This window comes from Manacus candei, unplaced genomic scaffold (assembly GCF_025592945.1).
Source record: "Manacus candei isolate 608988 ecotype Guabito, Panama unplaced genomic scaffold, ASM2559294v1 h1tg000014l, whole genome shotgun sequence".
Taxonomy (NCBI): domain Eukaryota; kingdom Metazoa; phylum Chordata; class Aves; order Passeriformes; family Pipridae; genus Manacus; species Manacus candei.
The window spans coordinates 61,048,337-61,061,945 of record NW_026138062.1 but is presented as its reverse complement, the minus strand read 5'-3'; the positions used below and the strand labels follow the sequence as shown (position 1 = coordinate 61,061,945).

The 13,609-nt window shown below is 37.4% G+C and overlaps 2 protein-coding genes across 7 annotated transcripts in view; one reads left to right on the top strand and one right to left on the bottom strand.

Moving 5' to 3' along the window:
• Positions 1-13,609, top strand: part of CMSS1 (cms1 ribosomal small subunit homolog) — a 223,668-nt gene that overhangs the window by 11,940 nt on the left and 198,119 nt on the right. The window contains exon 1 of one of the 5 annotated variants that reach the window (XM_051781051.1): positions 4,532-4,556. The exons of the other annotated variants lie outside the window; for them this stretch is intronic. Coding sequence (XP_051637011.1) covers positions 4,547-4,556 — 10 coding nt within the window. The 5' untranslated portion in view covers positions 4,532-4,546. Of the gene's footprint in view, positions 1-4,531; positions 4,557-13,609 lie in introns of those variants that run through there. 5 annotated transcript variants of the gene reach the window in all.
• The window catches only part of FILIP1L (filamin A interacting protein 1 like), a 144,287-nt gene that overhangs the window by 9,703 nt on the left and 120,975 nt on the right, over positions 1-13,609 (bottom strand). For both annotated transcript variants that reach the window (XM_051780936.1, XM_051780937.1), the window contains one exon: positions 6,793-9,544. In XM_051780936.1, the coding sequence (XP_051636896.1) occupies positions 6,793-9,544 (2,752 nt within the window). The remainder of the gene's footprint in view (positions 1-6,792; positions 9,545-13,609) is intronic.

Here is a 13,609-nt window from a genome sequence, read left to right as displayed (position 1 = left end):
TGTTTAATCTGGAGAAAACAAAACTGAGAAAAGACATGATAATTGTCTTCTAATATGTGAAAGTCTGTTGCAGAGAAAATAGTTTTCAAAGTCCAGTGGGGGGATAGGAAAGCAAATACTGCATTACAATTTCAGCAACATCAATTTACTTTAGGAATTAGCAAGCTTCTTAATGGCAAAGGTATTTCAACTCTGTTGCAGATTCCCAGGGTAACTGTGAAATTGTCATTGCAGAAGTTTTTTAGAACCATATGAGCCAGGTTTTTGTTTGGAAGGGCTTAAGTCAAGTTATACTAAAGGAACAGGCTGGAAAATGTCCTGAGGTCCCTTTTAACCTCAGTTTTCTGTGTCTTCTCTTCTGCTGATATTTGCTCTATTACAGCACTCTTGATTTCAATAATATGACACATCTGACAGAAAAATCTGTATTAATATTAGAAATTATTTCTGTATATGTGACACAATTTGCACTAATGTACTCAAATGTGTCACTGCACTCTTATATTCTGAATGCCAAGTTTAAATGTACTTGCTGGTGGCGGGGAAAAGAAGTGGGATTGGAGGCAGAAGTTGTGTTCCCGGTTACTAAAATTCTTTTATGTGCCTTGCTTTCCTTGGGACATGTCTACAGTGGGAAATGTATGCAGGGAGAGGTAAGGTTATGTTGTGGGTCAGCTCCCCTAGGACAAGGGCCTGGTTTACCAGCATCATCCTGGAGCTGGTGGTTCTCTGAAATGAACAGTTGTTTGCTGTGAGTTGTCTTCCCTTTGCCTCTTGAAAATCGGAGAGGTCTCGGGCACCTCGTTAGGGCACCGGGGGGTCCCTGGGAGCAGAAGTGGTGTGTGGCCGTTTTACTGAGTCCTAAACACGCTGCAATAGTAATTCTGTCCTGCAGAGGGTAGTGCCGGCACTTAAATGCTTCTGCAGGTGCTTAGCTGTCAGTGCTTTTAGACATCATACAATTGTGTGGGATCATCACTTCACTTGGTTTAAAGCTGCACTCCCATTTATTGAGTAAGATTCTTGACAATGAGTATCTTTTTGTACAGATTGTGGGCAGGTAGAGATATTTGTGTTTTGGTATTGCTAAGTTATGCAGTTTTTAGAGATGTTTGGAATTGTGCTCGCACCCACTCACAGCTTTTAATGTGAAAATGTCTTCATATCAACTGTTCAAAAGCTCTGAATATGTTTTTCCCACGTCAGTGAATATATATGTTGAAAAAGTTTATACGGGTAACCAGATTGGACTCTAATGCGTTTTGCATGGAGAAGGAAAAAGAACCCTCTGCTTTTACTGTTGTGGCTTTTTTTCTGTCTGTGAACAGGCTGTTTTCCTCTGGGAGGGCCACAGGTGTGTTAATCAGAGTCCTATTTTTAATATATATATAATTTTTCTAATATATGTAAGTATTATAATTAAAATTAAAAATTCTCTAGCTTTTATCCAGTTAAGATTGATGTTTCTACAGGATAAAACATGATCTATAGTGGCTTGAGTATGAGAGGATAAAGGATAAGGAAATATAGATACTAATCACAATCCATGTTGTCATGCTCATTTTTTGCACAAGTCAGTTAACTTCTCTCACACAAGAGATCGAGAAGGATGTTAATGGGACTGATAAATGTTTGTTGTATATTTGAAGTGCTTTGTGTGATGTATATGCATCTAGATTGTATCTTGTCAGACAATAGTGGTAGTATCAAAGGTGATGGGACCAGGGCTTTGGCAGTGATTGCAGTATAAAGTGCTCATCCTTTTTCCTTTTTGCTTGTCCCTTCAGTTATGCTGATGTAAACTCTTCTGCAAAGCTGTGCTGTGAACGGGATCCTGCTTTGTTGGGGTTCTTTGTTTGGTTTTGGTTTTTTTTTTTTTTTAAATGAAATTTGTGGTGTGTGGGGGTTTTGATTTTTTTTAATTTATTTATTTTTTTAGTCGAAGTTAGTTTCTTGACCTGCCTCAGAATACTGCCTTCCTGAACAATGGTGACAGCATAACTGAAAGGGCCAGTTTTTGTGATATGGGTTGTGGCAGGGGTGGGAAAGGGAAGGCAGCTTCTTTTGCCCATCCCACTATGAGGACCCTGTGAGGTCAAGGCACTGTGTGGCAAGTGGAGAGACATTGAATAAAAGAAGTCTTTCCTCTTGTACTCAAAATTTGTTTCTTGAGAGTACTTTGCTTAGTGGTCAGAAGAGAATCATATTCAGTTGTCAGCTCTGATATTTGAGGCTTTCTGGGTGCCCACAATATGATGGGTCATTGGCTGATGTGCTTTGTACAGCACAGAGAGAATTCAGCTACATCTTGGGGCTACTGGCTGCAAATTTGTGAAAGCACTTCATGCTGCTTAAATTTTTGAGATTGGTCTTTTTTTTTTTTTTGAGCAATTTCCCACTTACAGTACTTGGTGTTAATTTTAAAACATCTCTATACACCCACTTGTGCTGTACTTGAACCATAAGATCTTTCTTTCTTCTGTTTCTTGGTAACATAATGTTTTGGTTTTTGCTTAAGCCTGGAGATTAGGCAGTTGTCAGTTTTTGTTTTGCCTGTCTCAGTGTCTGTTTCCTAGGGACAAAGTCATCCTGCAGATGGTTACTCCGTTTCCATCACCTAACCCTGCAGCATCCATTCAGTCTTATTCAGAAAGTAGTGCTGTACAGTTCTGTTTCTCATTATTTTTTTTCCCCAGTGTGAGGAGCACGCCTTCTTAAGCTTTGCATGAAATGCTTACATACAGATCTTTTTTTTTTATTACAACCTTACATTCTGTCCCCAGACACCATATTGTCTACAGTGGTTTGGATCAGGAAGATTAGCTGGCTGCTCCTGTAATTTTTGTCAATTTTGTTTTTTAATTAGTGACTTACAGGCAGTTTTTAAATAACCTGAAATACTATACTATGGGCACTTTGCTCTCAGATTACCATTATTGCTTCTTATTCTCTTTTTGCTTTTCCTCCTTTTCCTTCCCTTCCTTTCCCTCATCCATCTTCCCTGCAAGGACAAAAATTGCAAGTATTTCTTCTGAAATATTAATTAACATAAAAAGAAGGACTTAAAAATGCTAAGCACCAAAGTGTTTGTGTTACCTTTGCTGATGTCCATTTGATTACTCACTGAAATAAAATTGAAAAGGGGCAGGAAGGTGGGCTGGTAACTGCTGTAATTTTTTAAATTGTTAATCCTCTCTTTCTTTTCCTGGGAACTTAACATCTGGGGAAAAGAGTAGATTTTTAGACTTTAGAGGAGATGCTTGCCAAGGGTTTTGGAAAAGAGAAGGGTTGATATTATGATCTGCTGAAAACTGCTTTTACACTCTTTCACAGTTTAATCCCTCTGATATTTGCTGCTCACTATGCGACCCTATTTCCCTTTAACATTCAAATGAATCATTACATACCTGTCAGACTTCAGGCTTTGGAGCAAATGCTGAAAGGAAAAGCATCTCAGCCTCCAAATTAACAGCCATACTTACCATTTATGGAATGCTTGAAATTCCTAGAAAAGCTGCCTTACTTGAATTTTAGTATGATTATGCTTGATATTTTTGTTCAGAGTGCTTGAATCAATTTGCAGATAAATCATTAAAATTTCTCTTTGCTGTTTTCTCTTTGTCTGCCAAGGAAGCAGGTGGATATTCCCACTCAGCAAAATGGAAATAATCTTAAATATGGAGTGATAATCTGAACAACTTGAAGTTAATTTGTATATCAGCGATTTGAGTCCTTAAGCTGTGCTTTTGATTTGCTATTTTATGAAAAAATTACAACTAACTTGTTTCTGTTTAAACAGCTAAGTTTCAGCTCTCAGCAAATACATCCAGGTGTTTATTTTCTCTGCCTGGTGCTTTGAAATGGATCTTGGGAATCTGAAGAGGAAGAACCTGTTTTATTCTGCAAACCTTATTTTCAGGCAAAATAATGATTTGATTTTTCATCTGTGGAAATGACTGACAGAAACTGTGCTGGGAAGTCAGTTAAGATCTGCACAAAGAATGTTTTATCAGTAGGGGAATGTAAGCATCCCTTAATCAAGGTGTGTTTTTAGGAAATGTAGCATTTTCGTTTAAGTGCAGTGCTGATGCTTCTTCCTTTGGAGTTAATGGTCATGAGTGACTCCTTCCTTTGTCTTTTGGTAATTGAGCAGTTACTAATAAAGCATTACGAGTTTAAGACAGGGACAGAACTACTGTTCTGTTTAATGATTAAACTTATAAATGGTGTGAACTCTCACCTAGGTTTTGTATTCAAAACTTAGCTTTAAAGTCTGAATGTCCTTACTCATAATAGCTTGGTAATTGTCCAAAGGACTAAGTGTGCTTATTGCTATGTCCTGATTTGTGCTTTTCTTTTATAAGATGTTGTAATAGATGGCCAGGTGGTTAATGATCAACACACTTCTGTGTATTTTGGAAGGCATGAAATTGTATGAAATTATTTTTTTTCTACAAGCTTTTTAAGTCTAACTGAAGAAAATATTAGTGCCTCTGGAGAACGACTGTTAATCCTTTAATTTTTGGAGAATTTGGTGTCTGTTGGTATGCTGGCAAGTGAGTACTTCAAACACAGTAATTCAGTACCATGCTTGTAATGTGTTCCTGCAGAGATCTCAGGTGTGGATCAGCAGGATATGCAGTATCCCAAAGAACAGAAGTGTGGAGAACATGTACCACTTTTTGGGTTTGACTGAGCCTTGGGGTTAAGAATGTGCAACCTGAACATAGTTAAGGAACTTGTTCATATAATTAACACATGCTAAAATTTCTATAATCTTGACTTGCCAGGTTTGGCTGCTGTCTTGATCAGTAACTTTTGCTGAAGCTGGTGTGAGTTGAAGTATGCTTTGTACAGTATGAATATGCACCTCTTCTGACCCAGATCTTAGATCTCACTTGTGCAGCCATGGAGATCAAGTGAGACAAAAAAAGGAGAAAGGACCTCTTAGGAAGCCTTCAGGTTATGTCTGACATTAAGGTAGGCTTGTGCAGGTCCACATTTTGTTTTTTAAAATTGCCACTGTTCAAATCTAATACATATGTTTATATCCATTTCTATCACATATCTTGTGATTTAATATTTTTTCTTCCCATTAATTTTACTGAGGAAAAATTGTATATAGGTGGTGGACTTTGATTTTGAATAGAAACTGTTCTAGAAGCAGTTATTATCTGCAGTTGTAAACATTTAGATTCCTGTCCATCAAAAAGACTTAAAATGATAGAAGTCCCCTTGTTATGTGAAAACATGTGCCAAAGTTCTTTGCTGAATCTGTTGCTGTTATACTGCAGAAATATTTTTTTTTTCTGTGGGTAGTATAAGCAGAATAAAGATAAGGATTTAACGAATGGGGAGTTTCTGCTTACTTGCAAACTTCCTTGTTGATAAGAAGGTTAATTTTTTTTTTAATAGCACCCCCTCAAAAACAATAAGTATCTAGGCATTTAACTTTTTAGAATAAGAGCAACTGTTGCAATTTAGATTTACAGTGTTCAGCCTTTGCAAAAAATAGATGTTTGAAAGGGCATTCCAGGTCTTCTGGACTGATTTGCATTCAGTGGGAAGTTGATCTACCACTAGCAGTATTTTTTAGGAGGTTAAAAATGACTGTGTAGCACATGTGTAAAGAACAGAATTGATTACATTTCTGTCCTTCTCTTAGGCACAAATATGTAACCATCACTGAAATACCTTAGCCTGTTTTGTCCATTTTGTGTGGTAGTCCTATTTATCCTGGACCTAGAGGCTTATGTGTTTGGAGACTTGGTGTAGTATTGCTTCCTAATGCTTCTATCAACTTTTCTCTGCCTATTATGTGAAAAACATGAAGGTATGCCATGGTTTGGTACTCTTGTTTCTTTTTCAGTGGACCTGTGTGATGTATATTGCATTTCAAACTGATGGCTAAGAGCTTAGATGAAATTTGAATATTATGGTCAAATCCATTCATCTGAATTATTGTTTAGGAATGTAAGTGTTGCTGTTTATTGTTTTACAGCATACCTAAATGATTGCAATTTTTCTGTTGTATTGGAAAAAAACCCCTTGTTTGGGGAGAAATATTTTGTGATACAAGCTTCTGAACTCAGTTCACATATAAGGAAGCTTTACAGGAAAGTTTTAAAAAAGTTTTAACCAAACAGTGTTAAAAAAGATAGGGAGGAAAAGTGGTAGTTGTGCTCTGGTACTTATCACATATGCATCATAAATTTGTACTGAGATACAATACATAATATTTTGAGTGTATGTGATGTACTGATAATTATCTGAAATGAGAGGGCTCGGAGGAGTTGGGAATAGCAGGGGAGATAATGAATTAAGTCTTATTTGAAATTAGCAGGCAGTATTATGGCTTAATTCAAATTCTACCATACATGCAGAAAAATACAAACCACACATAACAAACAAAAATATTCAGCAAGCAATGATGAAAATAATCAATTATTTACTGTTTTTTGTAATGTTAAAATATTTCACCAAGGCAAGTTGCAGTCAAAAGTAATGTGAGTTATTTTGAAAATGGCAATACATAAAGATGCATTTATACAAGTGCAAGACTAAATATTTTACATAACTGTATTTTAATGAGAAGATATACAGTAAGTGCACACTTGATAACACTAAGCAGGCAAAACTTAACGTTAGTTCCATATACTGTTGTAGTTCATGCACAGATCTTTCCCAAAGTAAAGAGGCTGTTCCAAATAATTCTTGCTGGGATGAAAAACGGGATGGGTTGCTGGTAAGGGTGCTCAGCATGGATGGGGGTCAGTTATAGACATTACTTACTGTAATTTGTGATTGCCGTGGAAGAGGAGTGGCTGTTGGTGTGATAGTAATACTGCTGGTGATTTTATTGGTGGGCTTAGTGGGTAGGCCATTGGCTAGTGCTGGAGTTCTGTTGTCTTGCACTGGACTACAAGGGCTGATGGGCTTGGAATTGGTGAGAGCTTGGACGTAAGGACTTCCTAAATGAATGTGGATTTTGTTATCCTCAGTAGTTATGACACTTGATCCTGTACTGTTAGATCTCTGAAACTGCCATGATGACTGCCTGTCTGGGGATACTCTAAAAACAGCGTGCTTGGCTCCCATTTCCAAAGGCTCCGGGGAGAGAGTTTGTTCCTGAGAACTCGAGCCGGGTAGAGCCAAAGGGGACATTGTTCTTTCAGGAGTTAAAGAACCACACGATTCAGGCGTTTGAGATCTTGCAAAAGTAGTCATAGTAATAGGAGAAATTACGTGCTCTGGGGTCACGTAACCTTCTCCTGCTTTCGATTTTACAGGTGTTAAGGAGGCGTTTTGAATAATGGTTATTCTTTGCTTTGGAGTGCCACAGTTGGGTATAACCGCTGTGCTTTTGTAGGAGTGAGGGCTTTCAGTGGTAGGACTAGTTATTTCAAGGGTTGCTGTGTTCTGTCCATGGTCTGGAGTTACTTTTATGTGAAGAGGTTGGCCAGGTGTATGGCTTAGCACTAGATCTCCAGTCTGTGCACAGTTTCCATTTTGCTTTGTATGTATCTTTCCATTTTGAGGATGGCTCTCTTTGGACTTCATCCACGGGATCCATAATTTTTTGTTTATGGCATTGACAGTGGATGAGTTGCTTTTGAAAGACACTGTTTGTTCCTCCTCATTATTACCTTTGTCCTCATTATCACTGTCTTCATAGAGCTGCCCATTTATGACTCGCTCTAAAGGCATGAGCGTTTTGTAATCGGGTGGTTCATTGTCTGCTGGATCTGTTTGGATTTCTTTAGAAAAAACTTGCACATCAGAAATTCTCCTTCCATTGTGACCAGGCCTGAAGTTCTTGCTGAAGGATCTGTACCTCTCCAGCTCTTTCCTGAGGCTTTCCATCTCTCTCGCTAAGTCCCTGTTCTTGTTTTCTTGCTGGAGAAGTTTCCTCTGTAAGACTGAATGATCGCCCCGGAGGTGGCAGATTAGGTCTTCTGTTTCCATGTACTCATGCATTTTTTCTTTCAGTGCATCAACTTCTCTGGAAAGATGACTGGATTTAGCTTCCTCTTCTTTAAGCTTCTTAAAAAGGCGCTGCTCCTGATTGGACTCTGCCTTTTCTGTTAATTTATACCTAGCCATTTCCATTTTCACAGCTTCCAGCTCCTCTGATAGGAGCTTGGCTCTGTCCCATTCATTGACATATTTTCGTTCTAGACACTCAAATTCATCTTCAGTTTTCATAAGATCGTCCTCTATGGCCTTCATTTCTTTGAGCTTCTGCTTAAGCCTCTCAACTTCTTGAGAAAGCTCTTTGATTATGTTGTTTTCCTGCTGCAAGGAGGTGCTAGATTTAGTACCATCCTTAAGTTTACTTTTAAGAAACTCTTTTTCAATGTCTTCCAGTGATTGGAGTCTTTTTCTTAGAATATTCACTTTGGAAACAAGATCACTTCCTTTCTCCTCTTCTGCTTTGAGTTTGTTTTTCAGTTCATCTCTTTCTTTTGTCACACTGGACATTTTTTCCTCTGCATCAGATTTTGATTTCAGTGCCTTTTTACTTTCCTCAATTAGTTTCTCTGTAACCGACATCACTTTATTTTGTTCCACCTGAAGCTGAGAAGTTGCAGCTTGAAGCTTTTCTTCTGTTTGCTTTATTTTTTCTCCCATCGTTTTTCTTTCATCCACAAGCATCACTGTTAGGCTTTTCAGCTTTGTCAAATCTTCTTTGAGTGTAAACTCAGTTTTTTCTAACTTACTTTCAATTGCTTCAAGCTCACCAACTCTAGCTTTTAAACCATCCAGCTCGTGGGACAGCTGCTTTGTTAACATTTTTTCCCTTTCTAGATTGCATTTCAGGGAGTAACATTCCTGTTTACTCTTGTTGAAAGCGTCTTCTAGTTTCTCCAGCTCCATAATTCTTTTGTTAAGTTTATCAACTTCTCCTTTAAGGTTCTTGCTCTGTGATGCTTCTTTTTCTAATTTTTTATTAAGCTCTCTGCACTGATCTTCCATTTTTATGAGCTCTTCATCTTTTCCTTCCATCTCCAGCAGTCGTTTCCGTAGTTCTTCTACTTCAGTCATAAGTGTGGCATTGCCACACTCTCCCTTATTTATCTTATCCCTTAGGTCTTGCAGTTCTTCTTCTGCTTTTCGTAGAGATTTGTTGGTCTCTTCCAGCTCATCAATTTGTCTGCTGAGAGCAGTTAATTTCAACCGGAGCTGGCGATTCTGACTGTCTTCGTTGGTTAGTTTGGCCATCATTGCTTCTTGGTCTTGGGAAATCTTACTGCTTTGGGCTTGAAGTTCAGCCTCCAGCCTGCTGGCTCTCTGTTTCTCTTCTTGAATTTTTGCTTCAGCAAAAGCCAGCTTCTCATGTGCTTGCTCTGTAGAAGTGGTTAATTCTTGAATTTTTTTACTTTGTTGATTCAACTGCTCAGTGAGTCTTTGCTGTTCATCCACCACCATTAAAGCAAAGGATTTCAGTTTAGTTAATTCTTCTTTCAGTTTAGCTATTTTCTTGTTGTTTTCCTTCTCTTTTTTTGCCTGATATACTGTTTCTTGTTCAAGAAGCTTTTTCAATCTGTGGGAGGAAAAAATATTGTATTTTGTAGCCATTTTAATGGGCATTTAAAAACACACTTGAAATATTATGACATGCCAGATGTGCATGTCCACTTTAACTGCATGTGCACTTGTAACTACAAGCAGACCTCTCCTTGCAGCATCATTTGGAAGTGCCCACTGACCATGCTTTCTATTCAGAAGTTCTTTTGTAATGAACATTCATTTAGACTTAGCAGCTTCAGTAATTCTGCATCTTTGATTACATTTTTAACTTTTGAGAGGTGGCAGTGGAACAAAACTATTTAGTATTCTGCACTGGAACTGCACTTACCTTGGCTGTTTGCTGAGGCTAGGTATGTGCAAAGAAATGTGATCATTATAGAGTTTGAGAAATCAAATCAGTGCAGTCCTCAAGGGCAGGCATAATTTACAGCATCATCAACCTCCTAACTTCGTTACTTATAAACCATCCTGATGTTTTATGATTAAGCCTTGTAGATGTTCAAGTAGGTGAAGGAAATGTAGCCACATTAGGCAGTTAGTCAGGCTAATGTGAATTTGTAAGCAGCACCTGAGACCAAAATTAAACCATGCAGGTAAGTCAGTCCTCAGTGAAAATGCAGTATCTGACCCTGTATCAAACATACACACACAAAAATACAGTCAGCAGATAAACAGGTGTCCAGGTTGTGCCTTGTGAACTTAACAAAGCCCAAATGTCTTGATGTTAGTTAGGCTTGACTTCAGTCTTTTGTCCAAAGCTTGCAGATATGCTTAAGTGTAACCCTGCTTTTACATGATTCTTGAAGATTTTCATGACGATTTTCCAAAATTAGTTTTACAAGTTTATGTTGCATCACAATAAAGACTGAGGATTAACATATTTAATTTGCTAGAGACTTGGGATAAGGTTGTGCATTTGTTTAAACCTCCAAATACCTCAAGTAATTAGGTTCTTTTGTAGGCTTTCCTTTGTCAGGGAGATGTTTGTGAAGAAGTTGACCTAAAGTATGATTAGGTTTGTCCAGCACATATGCCTCCTTTCAATTACATTTTTCCTACAACCAACCTATAGGTATATTCTGGTATTAAACAAAAATCTGAAAAGCCGAGGTGGAAGTAATAAAGTATTAGAATTTGTATGTCTCACTGTTGTTCATATGTGTGGTACAGATTGAGTTGTGTAGATCATGTGAGGGAAATGACCTGCGTTATCAGGACTGTGCTAGTACAAAATGAATATTTCAGCACTCATTAGCTGAGGCCCCTTTGTTTTTCCCCCCTCTGAAATATGATGACAACTGTCTAGAAGTTGCTGCTGAAACGTAAGATTCCTGTCCCACATTTGTCTACGGTCACTATTGTGATGCCCTTGTCCAAGAGATGAGTCTTTACAGCTTCCCACTGACAAGTTCTTGTTGCAGCCATCCTTTTAGTTCAGGAAGAGCTTAGATAACAGCCTCCTTTGCACAGCTCTTAATTAGCTGTTGACTGACTGGAGGCATATATTTCTGGGCAACAGACTGCCTCAGCAGCATCCCCTTTGCCAGCATTGTGGTTTTCCAGCACAGAGAGGGGAAGTCCTTGCTATTCTACAACTGTCCATCAGACTTGTCCGATTTAATGATGATATTGTATAGAAGTCCATGGCTATAAAATTTCTTAAAAGATCTTCACAGTCCCTGCTGTTTTTATTTTAGGGCCTAAGTTGCACTGCCTTGAATGTAATGAAATGCTTTATATGAAAAATTGACAGGATAGAACATAGCCATAAGCAGAGTTGAAATCAAAGACTTGAAGCAGTCACATATTCTTTGTAACAGTCAATTAACATAATGGGGAAAACAGACATGAAAAAGCAGAAATGTAGGGGGAGAAGTTTTCAAAGTTAGTTTGAAGGAATGCTACTGGTTGGCAGAACAAATAAATGGGGAGAGGACTGCATGAACTTCAAAGGCAGCTTTTTACTGTGTTGATGGTATATAAACTTCTGTCCACTTTTCAGTGCTACTTTCAGTTTGAATTCTTTTTAGTTTAAAAATCTCTCTTCTCTCCCCACCCTTGTCTCTAAATGCTTTAGTAGTGAAGTTCAATTGATGATTTACTGTTGCCATAGATATAAAACCATAACAGAAGCACAACTAACAATTTCATTTGGAATTAACTCAGGTTTTGTGTGTGTTTGAAGTTAAGACATATTAATACTGTTACTGGGACTTATTAGCATTTGATTTATTTTAGCTTGCTTCAGTAAAATTTGTTTTTGTAAGGCAAATTTATCTGTGGTCATTAATACTTAGGTTAATCAGTGTTTAACCCAACATTTCTATATTAACTAGTTAATACCTCTCTAGCCAAGTGAAACTCTAATGCTCCAGTAACTCATGCCTCTTAAATTGCTTTAGAAAGAAAGCCCTTAGGTCAAATAGTAACAAACAATTGTAATTTTCATGGGGATGCTATATATATTTTTTAATGCAAATAAGATGATTGTGGATACATAATAAATTTTAAGTTGACACTCAGGTCAAGTCTGATCAAGTCTGTGTTGCTTGGGCAATTTGAACAAAATGCCTAAATTACTGGTACCTGGATTGTTGTATAAACTGATAAGGATTTTCAAGAGATTCAGTTTCTTTGGTCATGCCAAAAGACTTCAGGTATTTAAAAATTGTTTCCTTCATTCAAAAGATAAAATGCAGTTTTAAGATAAAAGTCTGTTTTAAGAGAACAGACTCTCAAGCAAATATGTGTAATCCCTGAGGTCTGTTTCATTTTTTAAAAAATACTTGTGTAAGATCACTTGACTGAGGTTAAGAGCATAGTGCAGAAGCTGTGAGTTAAAGGGTTTTAATGTGTTTCCAAAAAAAAAAAAAAGGGATGTATTAAGCATGGTATATTTTTTGCTACTGTGTTATTAAGTTTTTGCATTTGTTTTTGGTAATATCTATAGCTATACATAAAATACCTCAACAGTGCCAAATAGGTAGTGATTTCTCGGATAGAGTTGAGATTGATATTGAAAAAAGTCAACTGGGCGTCTTTTAATATTTGTAGAAGAGTTTTTCCTTGACTGCTGAATTCCTCTTTCATAGTTCAGTAGGTCACAATGTCTGTCTCTGCACATATGCACTTAGGAATGGAAGAGGACCCTAAAATGTTTGGAGGAGTTGGTGTTATTTATTTGTTTGCTTGTGTTCTTAAATTAAATGCTTAGTTTTGGTCAGGGGTTTTTTTTGCCAGCTTTTTTTTTAGGAACCTGACTACTGTGGGCGAATGCTTGATTATGTATATTATTCGAATTAAGCAAATTGCAGGCTTAATTGAAGAAGTTCTTTAACTGATTATAGCACAAAGTGACTTTTATCACAGGATAAAAATACTTTGTGTTAACTTCATCCAAAATACTCCTTCTGAAGAAGAGTAGTATCCAGAGTATTTGACAGAGCAATTTTACTAAAAATATGCAAAGGTTGAAAAAGCTGGCTTAAATAAATAATAATTTTACAAAAAGAACAGGCACTCCACTGTCATTTTCATTGCCAGTTGAATTTCGTCATCATGTAATTTAGTATGAGGCAAAGGTGGGTATATCATTTGGTCAAAGCTTTCACACAATTCTAAGCAGCTGACTTCGCAGGACTACAAGAACCCTTTCTGAATTGGGCCCAGCAAAAATGGACATTGGAAATTGTTTTTATGAACGTGACTGTTAGGTAGTTAAGCAGAGTCAGGGCATTGTCATTACTTTTTCTTCAGAGTTTCTGTTATAAATTATTGCTTTATTGTGGCTTAATATTGTACTTGTTTGTAATACCAGTGGACTGCTTCTTTATTTCCTGAAAGAAATTGTATTTCTCAGCTCTCCTCAGTTCATTGTAATTGTTTTCCTCAGGATGCATCCTACTGCTTCTTGGTGTTAAGGTCATACATTCAGTTGTGTTCCATGTTTTTTTCCAAGTGCATATAGCTTCAGCTACACTACATTACATTTGGCAACATGATTGTGTTCTCTACAAGATGTGGAGACTCCCATAACAGTTCACTGTCCTGGCATCATGTGATGACATTTTGTCTTTAA